Here is a 21,682-nt window from a genome sequence, read left to right on the forward strand (position 1 = left end):
TTGAACCCAGGAGGCAGATGTTGCAGTGAGCCAAGATCACACCACTGCACTCCAGCCTGGGTGACAGAACAAGACTGTCTCCAAAAATAAAAATAAATAAAAATAAAAAAATAAACCAGTCTACCCAACTTAAAGACTTCTTATACAGCTATAGTAGGCAAGATTGTATGGTACTGGCAGAAGAAGAGACATGAAAACCAGTGGGACAAAACAGAAAGCCCAGAAATAAGACCCACACAATATGATTTTTAACAAAGGTATAACAGCAGCTTAATGGTGGAATGATAATCTTTCAACAAATGGTGCTGGAGCAACTGGACATCCATAGGCAAAGAAGTGAATTGTGATCTAAGCCACACCTTATAAAAAATTACTCATAATGAATAATGGAATTAAATATGAAACTTAAAACTATAAAAATTTTAGAAAAAAATTAAAATATTTGAAATCTCAAGCTTGGCAAAGAGTTCTTAAAAGCATCAATAAAGCACAATCCATAAAAGGAAAACACTGATAAATTGGACTCCATCAAAATTTAAAATTTTGTATCTCAAAAGAGTCTGTTAACTTACCAAATTATACACAGTCATCTCTCAGTATACACATCAGATTGGTTTCAGAACCCCCACCTGAACATACTCAAGTCCCACAGTTAGCCCTCAGTACTCATGGGTTTCACACCCTGGGAATACTGTATTTGCAATCCATGTTTGGTTGTAAAACCCCATCATAAGTGGACTCACGCAGTTCAAACCGATGTTGTTCAAGGGTCAACTATAAACTCATTATGCAGTTTTTTGGCATATAAATAAACATGGGGGAAGCCTCTGCTAAGAGGATGAAAAGATAAACTATGGAGAAAATATTTGCAAACCACTAGACAAAAGTCTAGTAGCTGTAATAAAGAACTCTCAAAACTCAGTTTAAAAAATCCAATTAGAAAAGGATAAAAGACATGAACAGACATTTCACTACAGAGGATATATAAATGGCAAATAAGCACATGAACATTAGATATTAGGTGAATGCAAATTAAAACCAAAATGAGTCATCAATACACACCTGTTGTGGCTGCATGTTTGTCCCCTAAAATTCATATGTTGAAATCCTAATCCTCAATGTGAGGGTCTTAGGGAAGAGGGGCCTTTGGGAAGTAATTATAGGTCTTGAGGGTAGAGCCCTCATGAATGGGTTTAGAGCCCTTATAAAAAAGACGCCGGGGCCAGGCAGTGGCTCACGCCTGGAATCTCAGCACTTGGGAAGCCCAGGCGGATGGATCACTTGAGTCCAGGAGTTTGAGACCTGCCTGGCCATCATGGTGAAACCCCATCTCTACAGAAAAAAAAAAAAAAAAATACAAAAATTAGCCAGGCATGGTGACCCACACCTATAATCCCAGCTACTTGGAAGGCTGACGCAGGAGAATCGCTTGAACCCAGGAGGCGGCGGCTGCAGTGACCCGAGATCTTGCCACTGCACTCCAGCCTGGGCAACAGAGTGAGACTCCATCTCAAAAAAAAAGAAAGAAAAAGACCCCAGAAAGTGCGGTATCCCTCTTTCCATCAAGTGAGGATATGGTGAGAAATCAGCAATCTAGAACCCAGAAGACAACCCTTGCCAGAACCCAACGATGCTGGCACCCTTATCTCAGTCTTCCAGCATCTAGAACTGCGAGAAATAAACTTCTGTTGTTTATAAGCCACCCAGTCTCTTGTACTTTGTTATAGCAGCCTGGACTCACTAAGACAAAAGCTATCAGAATGCCTAAAACAAAGACAGTGACAATACCAAATGCTGGTGAGCATACGGTGAAGCTAGGCCAGTTATACACTGCTAATGGGAATGTAAAATGGAATAGACTCTCTGGAAAACAGTGTGGCAGTTTCTTTAAAAAAAAAAAAAAAAAAAAAAAACGAAAAAACGTAACTACCATACAGCCTAGCAATTGCACTCTTGAACATTTATACCAGAGAAATGAAGACTATGTTCAACTAGAAAATTGTACATAAATGTTTATAGCAGATTTATTTATAATAACTAAACACTGAAAACAACTTAGATGTCCTTCAATAGGTGAAAAGTTAAACTGTGGTACATATATACCATGGAATACTACTCAGCAATAAAAAGGAACAAACCATTGATATATCCAACAACCTGATGGATCTCCAGAGAGTTATGTTGAATTTAAAAAGCCAATCCAAAAGGTTACGTACTCTATGTTTCCACTTATATAACATTCTGAGAATAAAATTATAGAAATGAAGAATAGGTTAGTGAGTATTACGATATATTAGAAACCAGGGTTTTACTGACAAGAGAAGTACAAGTATGCAGTGGGGAAATGCAAAGGATACACACACACAAATTTCCTAAATTTGTCCACTGAAAAGTCCTAAATGCAATAATCTCTTAATAAAGATAAGCAGACTCAAAACCCAGATAATGGTTTCCATACCATTTCTCATGAAAAGGAACTCGGGTTCCTTGGAAAAATTTCTGATCTGGGGCAGGGAAATTATTAGGTAAGCCTGGGACATCTTGTGCCAGAAAACTGGGAAATGCTCAAAAAAAAGTTGAGATATATTAAAAAGACACAGAAGCCGGCTTGCAGGCATTCTCACTGGCCAAATTTAAAGACAATTTGAACATTAAAAAGAATTATAATACTTGATTAAAACATATTGAAAAAAATAATAATCAATTTGGCTGGGCACAGTGGCTCACACCTGTAATCCCAGCACTTGGGGAGGCCAAGGCAGGCATCGCTTGAGCTCACAAGTTTGAGACCAGCCCGGACAACACAGTGAAATTCCCTCTCTACAAAAATAAAATAAGCCAGGCATGGTGGCATGTTTCTGTGGCCCCAGCTACTTGGAGGCTGAGGTGGAAGGACTGCTTGACCCTGGGAAGCAGAGGCTGCAGTGAGGCGAGATCACGCACTGCACTCCAGCCTGGGTGACACAGCGAAACTCTGCTCAAAAACAAAGAATTAATTTGTCTATAGTAACAGGAGAAAGATGGGGTACAGTTAGAGAACCTCTTCCTTATAAAAGACGTCATCAAATGGTAGAAGGAATGACGAAATGTGAACATCACTGTTTTGCAACCACCAATGTAATAAGTGACGTATGCGAGGATCTTCAGCCAATACTCAAATCACTAGGTTAAAGTTTGTTAGGGAACAGACTATTCACCCAGCATCAAAGTATCACCCCACAGATTAAAAACAAAAGGGAAAAAAAGCAAAAGGCATCTTTATAATGGAAAGATGTGGCAGTTACCACCTTAGCCTTGGTAGAACAAGACACATGATACGTTTTCTTTTTTTTTTTTTCTGAGATGGAATCTCGCTCTGGAGTTGCCCAGGCTGGAGTGCAGTGGCCAGATCTCAGCTCACTGCAAGCTCCGCCTGCCGGGTTTACACCATTCTCCTGCCTCAGCCTCCCGAGCAGCTGGGACTACAGGCGCCCGCCACCCCGCCCGGCTAGTTTTTTATATTTTTTAGTAGAGACGGGGTTTCACCATGTTAGCCAGGATGGTCTCGATCTCCTGACCTCGTGATCCGTCTGTCTCGGCCTCCCAAAGTGCTGGGATTACAGGTTTGAGCCACCGCGCCCGGCCTATGATATGTTTTCTCATGTGATGCTGTGAGAAGGGCACAATATCACCCACGTAATAACGTGACAAAAAGTGTTTAACGTAAATCTAATCACGATGAAACAATTAGGCAAATTCAGAATATAGGGCATTCTACGAACAGTTAACTTGGACTCTTCAAAAAATTCAAGTCATCAAAAAAAAGTGATTGGTTCAGAGTGATTAAAAGAGGCTAAAGTTATCTAACAATGAAATGCGATATATGAATCTTCATTGAACCCTGGATTTTTTAAAGTCATTTTCTTTACAATTAAGAAAACTATGGTAGACTGAATTACTGTTAATTATCTTAGGTGTGAGTATAGTATTATGGTTACATAGAAAAATGTCCTCATTCTTAAGACAGGCAGACTGATATATTTCTCTTTCTTTGGCATACTGATATATTTTCATATGAAGTGTCATGATGTCTGCAACTTTCTTCTAAATGTATTGGGGGAAAAAAGTGAGAGAGGAAGAGAGTGTGTAGTTAGAAAAAGGGAAAGATAAAGTAAATGAGTCTAACAGATAGAATTTTCCATGAAATACCAAATGGTTGTATTCTTAGTGCTTTTATTTCACTAAACATCTATTAAAATGAGATAGAGATATACAGAAGTACATCTGTATTACACCAAAACATCCAGTTTTAAATGGACAAATAAGCACTAGTGAGGTTAAAGAATTTGTCCTACTTGGGAAGGCATTGTACAGATACAGCTGGGGGAGGGAGGTGTTGGTATTATACATTGTTGACACTCCAGATATTACACATTATTGGCAGTATGCTTACAAAATACTTTTAAAATATCAGAAAATTCAAGAATAAGAGAAAAGCAAAGGAAAAATCCTGTGATTGTGAGTAAAATAACTTGCAAAGACTGCAATTAAAGTTTACAGGACCAGCATTCTAGCAACCAAGACTCCTCTATTAACTAGCACTCTTGCCATTTTTCAGTACACACTGATGAGACTTCTAAAGCACCAAAGTTGAATATGTTCAGTTTCACTTTAACATAGGATAAGCTTTATAATATTTGAATCTTTTGAAACTTGTTAACCCATGTTTGATATATATGATAGCTCTCTATTATTTGGTATATTTGATTAACCAGAGCTGTCCATTGCTTAACAATGGAGGAAAATAGGATGAAGCTGGGGTGTGAGAAATGGAGCAAAACATAAGATTTCATGATTTTTTAAAAAAGCAATCATCACATAGGAACTATTACTTTCCATAATGAGAGCAATAAAAAAATTCTAAGTGTAATATTCACAACATGTATTTTTATTCTTTGTTGTTTTTCAGTGTTTAATTGAACAAATCAGTAGGGACACAGAGGAGATTCCGGATTAACGAGGACATCTGAGGAAGGGGGAAAACAACTGTGGACTTTGACAATCACAACACCATGCAGCTGATTCTATTATCCCCATATTAACGATGTGAATACTGAAAAACAGGTTAAGTAACTTTCCCAAACCACATAACTATTAAGTAGGCACAGCCCATTCAAACGTGAAGTCTGACTCCAGTGCCTACCATCAGGGCATCTACAATACCTAGTATTTCCACTGCTTTTTGCTTTTTTTGGAGGAGGGGCTGATCCTTTCATTTACTGAATACTTGCACTAAGTACTTTGCTTGCAATATATAGTGTATTTATTTATTTATTTTTGGGACACAGTCTCAATCTGCTGCCCAGGCGGAGTGCAGTGGCGCAATCTCGAATCACTGCAACCTCCACCTCCCAGGGTCAAGCAATTCTTGTGCCTCAGCCTCCCAAGTACCTGGGATTACGTGCATGTACCACCACGCACGGCTAATTTTTGTATTTTCAATAGAGACGAGGTTTTGCCATGTTGGCCAGGCTGGTCTTGAACTCCTGACCTCAGGTGATCCACCTGCCTTGGCCTCCCAAACTGCTGGGATTACAGGCATGAGCCACCGCACCAGGCCACAATACGTCATTTAATCTTCACAACAACTCTGTGAGGTAGGATTTCTTTAAGAGACGGGGGTCTCGCGATGTTGCTCCTGGGCCAAAGCGGTCCCGAGTAACTGGCACTACAGGCACCCACCACCATGCCTGGATGAAATAGAATTGTCATTCCTATTTTTCAGAAGAGTACACGGAAGCTGCAGGAGGTTCAGTAATCTACCCAGTCACCCTGCAAACAGTAAGACTCAGTTCAAATGCAGATGTTCTTTGTTGGACTATACTCTGCCTTCCACATTCTATGTATATACGATTCCTTATTTTTTTAAGAAAACAAATCCTCTACCAGACAACTTTTGGTTGCCAAAGGCATGTGTTCCTATATTGATTTGGAATTAACAACACAATTTCCCTGGAAACATTCTTTCCTGTAATTAATGAGATCTATAACATGAGAGAACAAATTCGGATGAAGTGAGGATTTTGTAATGTGGGAAATTATAGAAAGGCCCTCAAAAGCCATGTGGTTTAAATCTCTAAGTTCAACAGGCCTGGAAGCCAGTAATAATTAATGGTAGGTATGCAAATCTAAAAATGGCTTGTGCCAGTCAGAGATTAGTTGAGGATATGACATGACTGAAGCTTCATATCATACAAATAATAAAAACTGCCTAGTCTTTTTTGCTTCTTTATATTTTTTAATTTTATTCAAAAACATTATTAAATGTTTTCTAAAGCATGGTTTTATAGAGTTCACAACCTTTCCAAAAATATTCATACTGCATATAATTGCCCTTCTCTTAACATCAGAAAGCATTCTCAACATGCTAGTTCCAAAAGGAATTTAAAACAGCTGAAATCATCCTTACTATACCTTCAGTGGAACCGAGAAACCGACAGCCCTGGTTGCCAGCTGGTCTGTAAGATTTTGATATACATTTGCCACAGGCAGCTGGGGGTACTACACGTGACCTTGGGCAAATTTCCTAATCTTAAAAATGAGGATAGTAACAGTACCTATTTCATAAGACTGTTGTGACCTTTAAATGAGCAAGTACATGCAAAAAGGTTACAAAAAGTTATGTGCCTGTACATAGCCATGATGTATGTTATTTGTTATTGCTGAAGTTTATGTGCATCCATCATTGAAGCACCAGCTACACAGAAAGACACTTATCAGCATTCTCTATCTCTAGAAGAACCTATCAGCTTTCTCTTAACCTGGAAGAACCTATCAGCGTTCTCTATCTCTGGAGGAACCTATCAGCTTTCTCTTAACCTGGAAGAACCTATCAGCGTTCTCTATCTCTGGAGGAACCTATCAGCTTTCTCTTATCTCTGGAAGAACCTATCAGCGTTCTCTATCTCTGGAGGAACCTATCAGCTTTCTCTTATCTCTGGAAGAACCTATCAGCGTTCTCTACCTCTGGAAGCGCTTTGGGGAAACTCACTCAGAACTTCACCTCACACCTCTCCTCTTAAAATCTGTATCCTCTTCCTTCAACCACTAGGCAAGGTTAGAACCCTCATTTTTAGAAAAAAACTTTAGTTGACTTTTCCAACCAAATTACCGTTCCTTATTTTGTGGTGTTGTTGCTAGTTTTCATTCGTCAAACTCCTTAAACACATTTTTTGTAGCTATTGTTATTGATATGAATCAGAAGTCCTTTAGGAAAACCAGATGGCATTTTCCCATTGAAGTCAGAACCTGATTTTGTGAGTTTTCCTAGAGTTGTACAAGTAGGAAAACAGAACAAATAGAATAACACAAAACCACAATGCTAATTTACTGACGAAAAAAGTATATCTGCCCCAAGGTCCTGACAGTTGAACCCTCTAATCAACTCCTCCTCTCCCTACAGGAAATCTATAAATAAGAAGCCAAATGTATAACCAAACATTTGCTGGGACAGCGCAGCCATAAGGACCAGAGATATTAAACTCTCTAGGCAGCACACCACCCTCTCTCAACAGTCTTGAAAAGCACTCCCAAATTCTGCCTCTCCAACTCCCATTTTTCTCTATTTCTATGCTGCCCATCTACCTTTTGCTGTGACAGTCTTCCTTTAGATATGCTAATATCATCTATTAGACTACATCAAGTCCCACTCTTCCTGCTTTCAACCTCAAACAGAATCTTTTAAGATGTCTTCTACAGAAAACTGAGCTTATCTATTATGTGATTTTCTTAAGCCAACTCAGTTTTGCTGGTAGCACCTACGTCATACCACATCCACCCACTCAGCCCCACCTGTCACCTTCTAATCACTTTCTCTTCCTTAACCCTTAACTTGAATGTCATTTCCTATCACATACAGTGACCTCTTTACAGTTCTCATTCTTCTGGATTTAACTACTGCAACTGATACAACTTGCCACCCATTTCTTAAAAACTTTCCCCATCATTGGCTTTAATGGAACTGAGCTCTGTTGGTTCTGCTCACTAATTTTAAATTGCTCTACAGTGCAATGATGGTTAAGAGTCCAGGTGTAGAACCAAACAGACCTAGATCCGAATCCAGGCTCCCCTCCTTACTATGTGCTCATGGAAAAGCTCTAAGCCTTGTTCCTCAACTGTGAAATGGACATAATTACATAATTGGCTATTAAGTGCTCAGCATAATAAGCTTATTCTGGCACAAAGTAATCACTCAGTAAATATTAACAATTATCTCTGTGTCCTAACTCTTAGCTCCTAACACTCTGTTCTCTTTTGCCTTGAGAGCCTCCAACAGCTTTGACTAATGCTTCAATTAAGTATATTCCTGAAGTCACTGTTGCAAGACTAAACCTTTCACCCTCTTCTCCATAATAATGAAAATCACTTTTGTGTATTTTACCAATATCTAATAATTAGCCTGCTGAAAACTAGTTTCATCTTCATACCCTTTCTTAAAACATTAATTTCCCTTGGCTTCTGCAATACCGTATTTTCCAGATTTTTCTTCTCTAGCCATCTCTTCTTAGACTCCTCTGCCAGCTTATCTTCTTGTACCCAGACTCTGATGTCCTAAAAGAAAACACTCTGGTGTTGTAAAGGGAAAGTTTAATGGTTTTCTTTACTTCTCATGCTACAGTCTCTACCATGGTGCTCATGCTTCATCACAGCTACAACTGCAACCTATAAGTAAGTAAATTACTTCCATATTATTTCCGGCCTGGACCTCTCCCCTGAGTTCTACATCCCTATATCTAACTGCCTACTGACAACACCATGTGAGGACAAAGGCAGCTTAAATTCAGCCGATCCAAAACTGGATTCATGACCTTCCTCCAAATCCTAGTTACCCAGTATTTTATTGTTGTTAGTGAATGGCACCTCCATCCACAGCTGCACAAAGCAGAATTCTAGAAGTTAACTGTAATAATCTTCCCCTCCCTTCCCAACCACATTTAATCAACCCTACAGATTTCACCTCAAATATCTGTCAAATACACTGACTTATCTCCACCTCCACCAATCTAATTTCTTATTCTTTCTAAGTATTCTAAGTAGCCACAGAATTCTACTTTACAATACCTACATATGATTTCTTTCCCATCCCTCTTCTCTAGCCAAGCCATGTATTTTTTTCTCTCTTAAAACGCCTCTTGAAAACCTTCACTCGTTAATTCAAGCCAATATCACTCCTTACTGGGAAAAATTAAGTTACACATTCACATTCATGGTTAATTCGGCTTAATAATCTATTTTTGACAGTGATACCAACAGAACACATGATGCTTTCCTCCCAGACAACATCCTCAAAAATGCTGCATTACCCAAATACACTAGTCATTTCCTTTGATAATGCATCGAGCACTGAATCTGTGAATGTATACGTGCTTTATGTCTTTTATGGACATATATATATTTTAAAGCTTTTTCTATTTTATAAGTCTATACATTTCACAAGATTAAAATCAACCACATAAAACTGAACTTCCTTGTTTTGAATCTACCTTTTTCAAGCATCGGGATAATCCTCTCATTTTAGTATTCTCAGATTTGGCAAACAAACTGACAGTTTTCTCACTTCTATCATTTGTGATTTTAAAAGAATTACAAAAATAAATACAGTATGGGCTGGGCGTGGTGGCTCATGCCTGTACTCCCAGCACTTTGGGAAGCTGAGGTGAGCGGATCACCTGAGATCAGGAGTTTGAGACCAGCCTGGCCAATATGGTGAAACCTCGTCTCTACTAAAAATACAAAATTAGCCAGGCATGGTGGTACATGCCTGTAATTCCAGCTACTTGGGAGGCTGAGGCAGGAGAATCGCTTAAACCCGGGAGGTGGAGGTTGCAGTGAGCAGAGATTGCACCACTACACTCCAGCCTGGGCAACAAGAGCGAGACTCTGTCTCAAAAAAAAAAAAAAAAAGTGAATACAGTATGATTGTGTTCTTAGACTCTGCATATAAGGTCCATAATGGTCCATATTGGATCCACTATGGTCCAGCTGTATTCATATTTGTATTCTGAGTTTCTAAAATAATGTCTCATAAAGAGAAGGGCTCAATATATGTTCAACAGAATTAAAGGAATTCTGCTTAGGACTGATACTGTAAACTCCATGAATACCAAAAAGGAAAGGAGAACTTTTCAAATATGTTAACTCTGCTTATTTTGGGCTAGAAAAGGTAGAATTAATGCCCAGTATAATTGAGGAGACTGTAACAGAGCACCAGCTGCTTTAAATGAAGTCAAGCTTTTAGTGAATGGGATCACTGAACTGCTGCCAGTGGAGGAAGTGTGGAGAACCGGAGGATTGCCAAAGACTGGAAAAGAACAAATAACTGTAGTCCTGATTTTTTAAAAGACAGAAACAACTGCCAACGACAGTCCAGTATACTTGACGTCAATCCTTTTCTAAATTCAGATTATTTATTTTAAAACAGTTTCTAACCATTTGGAAAAGAAAATGGTGACCATTTGTGGAATCAACCTGAGTTTTACCAGATTAATCTAATTTCTTGTTTTTGTTTTTTTTTTAAAGAGTGTATGTACAGATAGGTCACAGATCAAAAAGAGGCAGTAAAAACAGTGTGTTGAAAGGATTTTAACAAGGTATTTGACCAGGTTTTCATTACACCCATATACAAGATAAATATAAGATGGATAACAGTGCAACTAGGAGGCTAGGTAATTGTTTGACCAATCATAACTAACAAGTGCTCATTAATGAATTGCTATCAACCTGAAGGGCGGTTCTACCCACAAGCTTCAGGACTCTATCTCTTGCTTTCTCTTGTTCAACAATGTTATCAATAACTTTAATGAAGATGTACTGTACTACTGTTGGTATGCAGTGTGGGGATGACATGAACCTAGGAGAAACAGCTTATAAATATATTAAGAAAGAGCCAGGATCTAAAAACACACACACACAAAATTAGGCTAACTGTAATGAAATGAAATTCAATAGGAAAAGATATCTAAGGGATCAGTATCTGTGTCCAAATATATATATATATATGTAACTGTGAGATGGGCAAACAGTGGCTTGTCATGTGTTTAAAAAAAAAAAAGCTCAATGGCTTTGATGGTAAGCTTAGTTCAATCTGACAGCAGCAAGCTCAGTATGTGATGAAGATATCAGAAAAGCTAATGTGATGCTAGCTGCAGCAGTAGCAGTATCTCGAACATGGGAGGTAGTGGTCTTGTTCAACTCTAGACTGATCAGACCACAACTGGAATATTGTCTACCTTTCTAGGGGCCACAGTCTTCAAAAGATCAAAACCACCTTGGCACATGTTCAGAAGAGAACAACCAAGATGCTTAGGAGCCTGGATACTATTCCATAAAAGGAAAGGCAGAAGGGACTGGAAATTTATAAATAGGACAAAGCAATGCCTTAAGAGAAAGATGATCACTAGCTTCATTCAGTCATTCAATGAACATTATTGTTAAACCTATTTCAGGAAAGACATTGTGAGAATGGCCAGGGATACAGAGCGAAGACAGTCCATATGCGCAAGAAATTAGTATGTATATTCAGCTACGTATATATGAAGAGTTGAAACAGCCATGATCTAAAAAAGGATTCGATTGTTCTATATGATTTCATAAGGCAGAAATAGGAGCAGAAGAAAGAAGTTAGAAAGTAACTGATTTCAGCTCCATATAAGGAAGAGTATTTTAAGAGTCAAGGCTAATGAAGGGAGAAGCTGTCTATGAAGACTGCCAGGTTCCCATCAGTAACGATGTACTTAGAGAAGACACTGTCAAAATAAGACAGATAGTAACCTGGACTATCTTGAATATTCCTCACATTTTACACAACGATTCTATACTTTCCCACGAAATGAATGAATGTCCAGATTCTACCTGTGCACCTCAGCATCCCAGGTTTCCTAGAGTTGCTACTTCCAACTCGGTACCCTGTCCCACCGTGAAGCAATGCTTTATATTAACAAATGAGAACAGATCTGAGCACAATAGGAATAATGAGAAACAGGAAGAAACTGGCCCACCGGCAAATGGACCACCAAAAATCAATACTGTTCTATGTGCCTAGAATTTGTAAAGAAAATGATCCTCTATTCTTGAATTCATGAATTCGATTTAAAATATCCATTTATGTTCGATTAATGTAAATAAGGATTTGTTATGTACTGCATCCCTGGTTGTCAGCTATTTTTTTTCTCCTCAACAAAGAAAAATTCATTTTAACTTAAGATCACTTGGAAAATGTCCTAAATAAGCACTCCAAAGCCCTCTATTATAAATGTATGTGGAAAGTAACTTTAGAATATATTTCTTAAAAGGAATGATTCATCGGATATAGTCCAAATACTATTAGCTAATCAAATTGTGAAATTCTAATTAAATGGCTACTTAAGTTTAATCTATTTAAAAATCACAGGCAGGAGGATAAACACAAAGACAGGGTTTAGACCATTTGGTTCTGGCTTTTGTAAATTGGTTTAAGATTATTAAGCTTACTTTCGCTCATTTTAGTTTGTAATTTTGTAAGTCTCATTTATTGGCTTTAAATTCTACAACTGGGTATTTAAGGAGCTCGACCTTCCAAACTGTTAATATTAACTTCTTGGGAGCAATCCCTCCCACATTAGCGCTTTTTCTCAATTTGTGTACAATCGAGGGGGAACAATTGGATTTCCAAAGGCTCTTTCTTTTAAATAGCAGCCCAGGAAGACAAAAGTGAGAAAGAAAAAGAGGAGCATCTTTAACCAGCAGCCTTGAAAAAAGGCATCTCCTACGGCTGTCACCAACTCTGCTGGCTCTCTCCCATTTCTCAAAACACTGCCTGGACGCGTTGGTCAAAAAAAGAAAAAGAAAAAAACAGATTCCCGCTTCCCTGGGACAGGGAGCTCCCTTTTGTAGAAGTAGCTAAAGAAAGGAGGCGCCCCACGGGATTTCATCTCGTCGCCAAGGCAGCGCCAACCCGAGCCGTCCGGCGCGAGGAAAGCTCCGGCGGGCCCAGAGCCCAGGGTGGCCCCAGCCTGCGGCAGAGCAACCCCGGCCGAGCCCGGAGCTCCGCGGCCACAGAGTCCAGGCAGCGACCCCGGACGGCCCGGCGGGCGTCCCCCGGACCGCGGCGGAAGGCGGGAAGACGCGACTCGACTTACAGTGACACCATCCTAGGTGACAGCACCAGTGCAGCTTGAAGCACTTGCCATGGCTGTGCGTGGCACAGATGGACAGCCCGTCGCACGGCTGGAAGTCGGGTCTGCGGGCGGCACAACTCCGCGCCAGGGCCTGAGCCTCGTCTAGTTTCTCGCTCTTCCAACCCCGCTCGGGCGCCGGCGACGCCGCCGCACTCATTTCCTCTCCCTCCGCGCGGAGCCGACACCGGGAGCCCGAGAGAAGCGACGTCTGGGCGGGCAGGAAGCCGAGCCGGCTGCGGACGCGGGAGGGCGCGGCACGGGCTGGGAGTCACGCCAGCACGCGGCGGCGGCGGCGGGAGCGCGGCGGTCCCAGGCTCGAGGAGGAGCCGCCCCGGGCGCTGCGACCGGGGCTGGGCCTGCCGCCTCCCTCCCTCCGCGGCGGCGCGCGCCGCGCCCCACGCGCACACGCACGCGGACAGGCGCGCGCCGGTCGGCCCCGCGCGATGTTCTTCCCCTAGCCCGGCCTCTTCACACACACCCCGCCGGGGAGCGCGGCCGTCGGCGTCCCAGCCGATCACAGCGAGGTCCTGCTCACACACTCACTCCTTCCTCGGAGAAAGACGCCGACGGAGGGCCGTGGTGAACACACACTCCTCGGCCGCTTTGTACTCACACGCACGCCGGCCTACATATGCACTTCCCTCCGAGTGACACTGGCCACCGAGAACTGACACACGCTTCCACACGCTCCACGGAGGGCTGCGCACACCCGGCCCACGCCCACCCGAACCTCCAGTGGCCCGGACCCGGCGCATCCCGGAGCGAGGATCTCACACACACAGCCTCTCCCCACGCGCGTCTCACATCTCCCTCGTACACACCTCCCCGTGTCTGGGCATGGAGCCCCTGGGAGGCGCGCACACGCTCGTGCACACGCGCGCCCTCCCCCGCACAGGGCCGGCCTCCCGCCCCAGCGCGGCCACTCAGCGTGTCAGGGGCCAGCACCGCCAATCCCTGCCCGCCTCGCCCCAAACCCCAGGCCTTCCCGCGCCCGCCCCAACCTTCCCCTGGACTGCAGCCCCTCCCCCTTCTCCTCCCACCCCCGCCTCCGTTGAGCGGGAAAGCAACCAAGCTGGGTGCAGTGATGTGTGTGTGTCTGCATATGTGTAATTTGGTGTGCAAGGGATGTGTGTGGCGTGCCTGTCTATGATTTGGAGTATATGTGGTGCGTATGCGTGTGTGGTTGGTGTGTGGTTAGGTGCGTTCATGGTACATGGTGGGTGGTATGCATGATGCAAGTGACTGGTGAGCTGTGTGTATACGTGTGTGAGATGAATGTTATAGCTGAGGTGGGGTGTGGGTGGTGTGTGTGTAGTTGAGTGTATGTGGTGTGCAGAATATGTGTATGTGTGTAGTTGGGCGTGCACGTGCTTGTGCACGTGGTGTGGGGGTGGATGTGCTTAGTAATACAGAGTATTTGGTGTGTGTATGGTATATGTGTGGCAGTGCAGTGCGTGTATCTGGCATGTCGAGTGTGTGCATCGTATATATGGATCAAATCGGGTGTATGTGGTACATAGGGGTGGGTGGGCACACAAACAGGACTCATTTTTGTGGAGGACTCTGCCTTTGTGTGTTAGTGCCTGCCCTGGCCAGCAGGTGTGACTGACCTTGTGGTGGCTGCGGCTTCCTCACACAATCGGCTTGCACTCTTCCCTCCTGGGGACAAGTTGCTCCAAATAGATTTTCCATGCCAGGCTCTGCTGCTGAGAACCGACCCCAGGCTGGATTCAGTGAAGAGGAAACAAACCATTTGCTCCCAGGGTGCACTGCTGGGAATTAGTGTTCCCCTGCAACAAGGCCAGAACCCAGCCTTGAGCACAGGAAAGGAGGGGACACCCCCTTCCTTCTTTGCCAAACGTTTTTCACAGCACAGAAGAATGCTTGTTCAAGGAACAAGGCTTTCAGCACAAACACTGTGGGAACATGTTTATGCCCAGGTCCACTTTCTCCTTTATGCCTTTCCTGCTTTGCACTGACAAGAGACTCATCATGGTTTTGAAATAACCAAATTCATCCTCAAGCGCTGAAAATCCTTGCTGCCATAAGCAATCTTTCATAATTTTCCCTTTTATTTAACCTTGGCTTGAGAAGGGAAATGTAATTTGCATATATCTGACTCTAGTGAAATCTTCATTTATTAGGGATTGGGGAGAGACTCAATTTGGCAGCAAAAGTATTTTCCAGAAAGGTCTGAATCAAAATCACAAACTGTAGTTCTCCCACTAACCTAATATTGAAACAATTGCAAACATGAAGCGTCATCTCATCAGCTTCCACCCCAACTGCTCCCCCAAAATCCTAAAGGAATACATCTCTGGCATAAAATCTATGCACCCCTGCTGTTAACTTCACAGTCTGACCTACCTCAGAATAACATAAGTAAAAGGCAGAGAAATCTTAATCAAAGAAATCCCCAAGCCAACCAACAATTTTTCAAACAAAGAGTACTTTCCATCTGTTTTACCCTATTTGTCTTTCTCCAACCTATAACTCACTCTAATACTGCCCGTATCATAGAAGGGCTTATGACAGCATCCCCTCTGTATTTCAGTAACGCATGCTTGTATGGGATCCTTCCCCTGACTTTTACCCTAGGGTGAACCATGTGGTAAGATTCCACAATACATGAAATATACCATCTCAGCTAGTAAAAAATGAGCATGAGAAAGAATGCAATATAGCACTTCAGCTAGGAGGCAAGATAAATTATCCAAACACCTTATTTTAGGTTAGCCACATGATTTGAAGTTGAGAAGCCTTTACGTTTTCTGTACCGTGAAACTCATTCCATCCCCTTGCCCTAAAAGATGTTATTGACTTCTACCGTCTGGTATGGAGCAGGAGGAGGTAATTGCTGTGACCTCTCAAATATATACACACAGCTTTCAGGATGTGTTGTTGGGATATGATTTTTAAATTTTTTATTTTGAAACTTTCCAAAATATACAAACATAGAGAGATGAGGATAACCGCCCCCCATGTACCCATGTACCCATCACCCAGTTTCAACTATTATGAACTCATTTAGAAAACCTTGTTCATCTACAGCGCCACCCACTCCAGGCCCCCAGCCTGTCCACTGGATCATTTTGAAGCAAATCTCAAACATCAAATCGTTTCATCCATAAATATTTTGGTGTATATCTCTAAAGGAAATTTTAAAACCTCTAACCATAATTATTGCATAATAGCATACAATTTGATCATAAATATGAACTTGTCCTGTAGCTACTGACCACTTCTCCAGCTCCCCTTTAAGAATGCTACTCCTGGCCAGGTGCAGTGGCTCATGTCTGTAATCCCAACACTTTGGGAGGCCAAGACAGGTGGATCACCTGAGGTCAGGAGTTCGAGACCAGCCTGGCCAACATGGTGAAGCCCCATCTCTACTAAAAATACAAAAATTAGCCAGGCATGGTGGCGTGCACCTGTAATCCTGGCTACTCAGGAGGCTGAGGCAGGAGAATCACTTAAGCCTGGAAGGCAGAGGTTGCAGTGAGTCAAGATCTCACCGCTGCACTCCACCCTAGGCCACGGAGTGAGACTCCATCTCAAAAAAAAAAAAAAAAGAAAGAAAGAATGCTACTCCCTGCCAGGCACAGTGGTTCATGCCTGTAATCCCAACACTTTGGGAGGCCAAGGCAGGCAGACCACCTGAGGTCAGGATTTCAAGACCAGCCAATATGGCAAAACCCCGTCTCTACTAAAAATACAAAAATTACCCGGGTGTGGTAGTGCACACCTGTAATCCCAGCTACTCGGGAGGCTGAAGCAGGAGAACCACTTGAACCCGGGAGGCAGAGGTTTCGGTGAGCTGAGATTGTACCACTTGCACTCCAGCCTGGACGACAGAGCAAAGCTCCATCTCAGAAAAAAAAAAAAAAAAAAAAAAAGAATGCTACTCCCTCTGCCTGGAATTTTCCCCTGTCCCTGGCTCTTACTTCCCCGTCTACCTCTTCAGCTTAAGTGCCACTTTCTCTGACTAGTCCAGACTGAGCTATACACGCTCTCCATTCAGGTCACTTATCCCAATTTTAAACAAATATTAAAGAAGGAATTCTTCAATTAATATCTTTCCCTATCTCCCTTCCCCGACACAAACTGTACACTCTTTGAGGCCAGGAATATTTCCGCCTTGTTTTCAATATTTAGCACAGAGAGTAAGTAGTTATGAAAATAGTGAAAATAATTTCATCTCAGGTTCTAAAGGGCTGGAAAAGATTCATCTTTGGTAAATTGTTTGCAAGTGTGTATAAATAATTCATATAATTACTCTTCATATAATGGTACCCTTGGATAGTCGCCTCCGACGCTGACTCTGAGCTTAGCTGTGTGTATTAGTTATCTATTGCGCTGTAACAAATTACTCCCAAATTCAAACAACACACGGTGTCTGTGAGTCAGGAACCCAGATGTAACTTCAGTAGGTCCTCGGCTTCTAAGTCTCTCACAAAGCTGCGATGAAGATATGGGCCAAAGCTTCTTTCTCATCTAAAGGTTCAACCAGGCAAGGGTCTGCTTCCAATCTCACTCACTCACTGTATGTTAGCAAGATTCAGTTCCTTAGGGAACTGTTGTTTTTCACTGGTTGTTTGGATCTCCATGGACCTCTCCATAGGACAGTTCATGCATAGCAACTTGCTTTATCAGAACAAGTATGTCTTTAAGAAGAGTCAGAGAGAGCACCCCAATCCTTTATAACTTACTCTCAGGAGTGATATTCCATCAATTTTGTCATATTCTACTCATTAGAAGCAAGTTGCTAGGTCCAGCTCCATGCAAGGGGAGATGATATGAGGGCAGGAATGCCAGAAGGCAGGAATCACTGAGAGCCATTTCAGAAGCTGCCTGCTATACCATGTGACTTGCTTTAGCCAATGAAAGAATAGCAAAGATGGTAAAGATTTGCAAAGAGCATTTTCATTGGTATTTGCCCTTTCCTTCTGTGTTGGAACCCTGAGACCACCATGTGTAGAAGTCTGAGCAAGCCTGCTGAAGGATAAAATGCTTTGTGAAAGAGAATGAGGTGCTCCAGTTGGCGAGCAGCCAATCCCAGCCAATGGTCTGTCAACCCCTAGAACTATGAATGGGGCTATGGCAGATCATGTAGACCTACCAGCTGGTCACAGAAGCATGAGAGTCCAGCAGAGATCTGCTGAGCCAGTCCAGACCAGGACAACCACCATGATCACCCACACAATCGCAAGCTCCATAAAGTGGCCATTATTTTAGGCTGCTAGGTTCTGGGTGGTTTCTTACACAGCAAAAGCTAACTGATACATCCACCATTCCTTTCATATTGTAGACAAAATAATTGAGGATTCAAGAGGCTAAGTGACTCCATGTCATGGTGCAGCAGGCATGGTAGGAAAATGGCATCAGAACAATACAAATAGTTCAAGTCTAAGCTCCATCATTTTGTGGCTGGGAGACCTTGGTAAATCCCTTATGCCTTCTGGGCTTCAGTTTCTCTATCAACAAAAAAGAGCCCAGAACTTTCTCTAGCACATCTTTTAATGTTCAAAGTTAAGACTTGTCCACTTGACTATAGAGCTGGGATTAGAATTATTTTGGTTCAGCTGTCATTTGTGAATACTCAAATATTCCCCCACTATTCTATTGCATCTATTGGTCTAACGCTAATATGAGTTATATATGCGCACACCAACTATTTGGAACACTTTGATAAATCGAGTCATTACAGTTCAGTTACTTTTTGGTTGCTTGATTGAACTAAGCAACTAATTCCAACATGGTTATAAATAACCTGCTAGTAATTGGTCAATTTGTCATGTTAAAGCAATTAGAATGATGAAGTGGATGGAGAAGCTTCCAAATGAGGTGAAAGTAAATTAGGAGTCTTCTGTTGGGAGGGAGGATGCCTCTTCAGTGTTGCTGCCGGCAGAATTCAGACCTTCATCATCCCCTCAAAGGAAAAGAAAAGAGCAGCAGCTTTGGAATCAGACAGAGTAGAATCAAAGCTCAGGTCGACCACTTCCTAGCTGGGTGATTTGGGGCAAGTTATTTAGCCTTATCTCTTAAATGAGAATTGTAATTCCTACCTCATACACTTGCTGTGAACATTAAATACAATAACATATTTGAAGAGCCAAATCCTATGTCTAGCACATTGCAGATGCTCAGTAAAAATGAGTCCATCTCTTCCCAGCACCTTCAGATGCCTCCATGTCCACAGACTCTCCTAGCTCCAATCCTTCCTTCATGAGGCTGAGAAGAGATCTCCCTAAAACATAAGTCTGATCACATTATATCATACCTGGGCTTAAAATCCTTTGATGCTTCTCATTGCCTACTTGAAAAAATGAAGGTCCTTCATAGGATACACAAAGCCCTCCCAACTTCCCCACCTCTTCTTCCGTATGCCTCCGTATCTGGAAACTCCCTGGATTATTGTCTTGTTTCTAGATATGTAATATCCTCTCCTGCCTGCCTCGGTGCCTTCTCTCATCCTATTCTCTTTGCCTTGAGTTTCCCAGCCACTCCCTTTTACACATGTGGAATCCTGCCTTTCCTGCAAGTTCTAGCTCAAATGCTTCTTGAAACCTTTTCTTAATTCACTTTCTCCTCCATACTCCAGAACTCTGCACCTAACCACTTGGTGCCTCAAGTAGCGAGGCAAGGGTGCACAGAAGATACTCAACAACTAGTTTTAAATGGATGTATTGGAAGATTTGTGTCTGAAAATTCACAAATAGGATGGAATTTGTATTTCAAATTCCTATTTTGCAAACCTTAGACCCCAAGCACTAGGAGATTCCTTTGAAATCTTTGAAATTAAAAAGAAGCCTAACTTGAACAACTGGCTTGTAATCTTACTGAATATCTTAGCTCTGTAGGTGACCCAGGCTGAAATCACCACAAATTCAAAGCGGTATTTTATTTATTTTTTTATTCATTTAATTTTTTGAGACGGAGTCTCACTCTGTTGCCCAGGCTGGAGTGCAGTGGCACAATCTCAGCTCACTGCAAACTGTGCCTCCTGGGTTCAAGTGATTCTCCTGCCTCAGCCTCCTGAGTAGCTGGGATTACAGGCACCCGCCACCATGTCTGCCTAATTTTTGTGTTTTCAGTAGAGATGGGGTTTCTCTATTTTGACCAGGTTAGTCTCGAACTCTTGACCTTGTGCTCTGCCCACCTTGGCCTCCCAAAGTGCTGGGATTACAGGCATGAGCCACCACACCTGACCAAAGCAGTATTTTATAAATTGCATGAATAACAGACCCGTAATAGAGAAATATTCATGGTTCCCCCTCTAACCTTTTGATATTGCATCACGAAGGCCAGCTTTCCCACAAAACATACCATTATGCCACCATCAAAGGCAAAATAGAAAGCCATACAACGCTGAGCCAGTCCAAAATTGCATTTCTTGTATTTTTTAAGTGGTGGATTGTGGATCACCTTAATATGATTTTTTAAATTTGCCATTATCTCCCTCAGCTGCTCTTTGAAAGGAACACAGCAGTTTTGTACCAGTTTGTTTTATCAACCAGAGAAGTATTTTTATCTATGAAAATGTTTAGTGGAAAAACAAACCTCCAGAGTAGGTTTTGAACATGGAAGGGGAAGGCAAAAAGGCCAGTCTTTAACCTCCTAACGATCTGGCCCCTGGTGGGCCTCGGTAAACACCCTCAGTGTTCATGCTCATCGGGAACAGTAAGCAGAGAGCTTCTCTTGAGTGATGCGATGTGACACTAATAGGTGTAGGATCAGGTCGATTTTGTGCTCCACACTACACAACCCGTTTTTTATACTTCCACAGTCCGCACCTACTTCGGGAAGCAATGGATCTCTCATCATTTTGAAACAAGAACACTCTTGCTTCTTTTAATGGTAGGATAACACACACGTTCTACCATTTTCATTTTTTAAAAAATCTTTTCTCTTGATGATTAGCAATTAAAATAGTTCAGCTTTATCTCATTTCAGGAAGCAGCTAGAGGCTAAAATGACAGTGGAGAGCAATCTGGAGTACAATGACTGACTCATGGATTATAAATGAGGCAGCTGAGCTTCCATGTGCAAACCGTGAAGATGCGAGGCTGCGGTCAGCCCTCCAAGCACACCCAGGGCCCCATGCACTCAGAGAGCATCTTGCTCACAATGCTGGGCTCATTCATCCACTCCACAAATAGCTAGTGAGTGTCTTCTGTGTGCCAGGCACTGGGTTGGATGCCAGAGAAAATTTCGAGGGAAGACATAAACCAACCATAGGAATATAAAAGGTAACTGCTTTGATTAAGGGGTTTAAACAAAGCACTATAGGAGAATGAGGGAGAAACATGTCTGCCTGGAGCCATCTAAAAACATTTCCTAGGAAGGATGCGTCGGCACTGGTGACGCAGACAAGCTGGGGTGGGGTACAATGAAAGAAAGGCAAGAAAGGCAAAGGCTGCTCCGTGGATCTGTCTTGCCTGAAAGTCATGTGGGACCAGTCAAACAAGAGGCAGAACTGTTTGATCTGC

At 42.3% G+C, this 21,682-nt stretch overlaps 1 protein-coding gene across 2 annotated transcripts in view; it reads right to left on the reverse strand.

Moving 5' to 3' along the window:
• The window catches only part of C2H3orf70 (chromosome 2 C3orf70 homolog), a 71,726-nt gene extending 58,191 nt beyond the window's left edge, over positions 1-13,535 (reverse strand). Inside the window, exon 1 of one of the 2 annotated variants that reach the window (XM_005546586.4) lies at positions 13,155-13,535. In XM_005546586.4, coding sequence (XP_005546643.1) covers positions 13,155-13,350 — 196 coding nt within the window. In that variant the 5' untranslated portion in view covers positions 13,351-13,535. Of the gene's footprint in view, positions 1-8,505; positions 8,587-13,154 lie in introns of those variants that run through there. The other variant, XM_074031582.1, reaches the window with a different exon arrangement.
• Positions 13,536-21,682: the final 8,147 nt, after the last annotated feature.

The sequence above is a fragment of the Macaca fascicularis genome, chromosome 2 (genome assembly GCF_037993035.2).
Source record: "Macaca fascicularis isolate 582-1 chromosome 2, T2T-MFA8v1.1".
NCBI classification, from domain to species: Eukaryota; Metazoa; Chordata; class Mammalia; order Primates; family Cercopithecidae; genus Macaca; species Macaca fascicularis.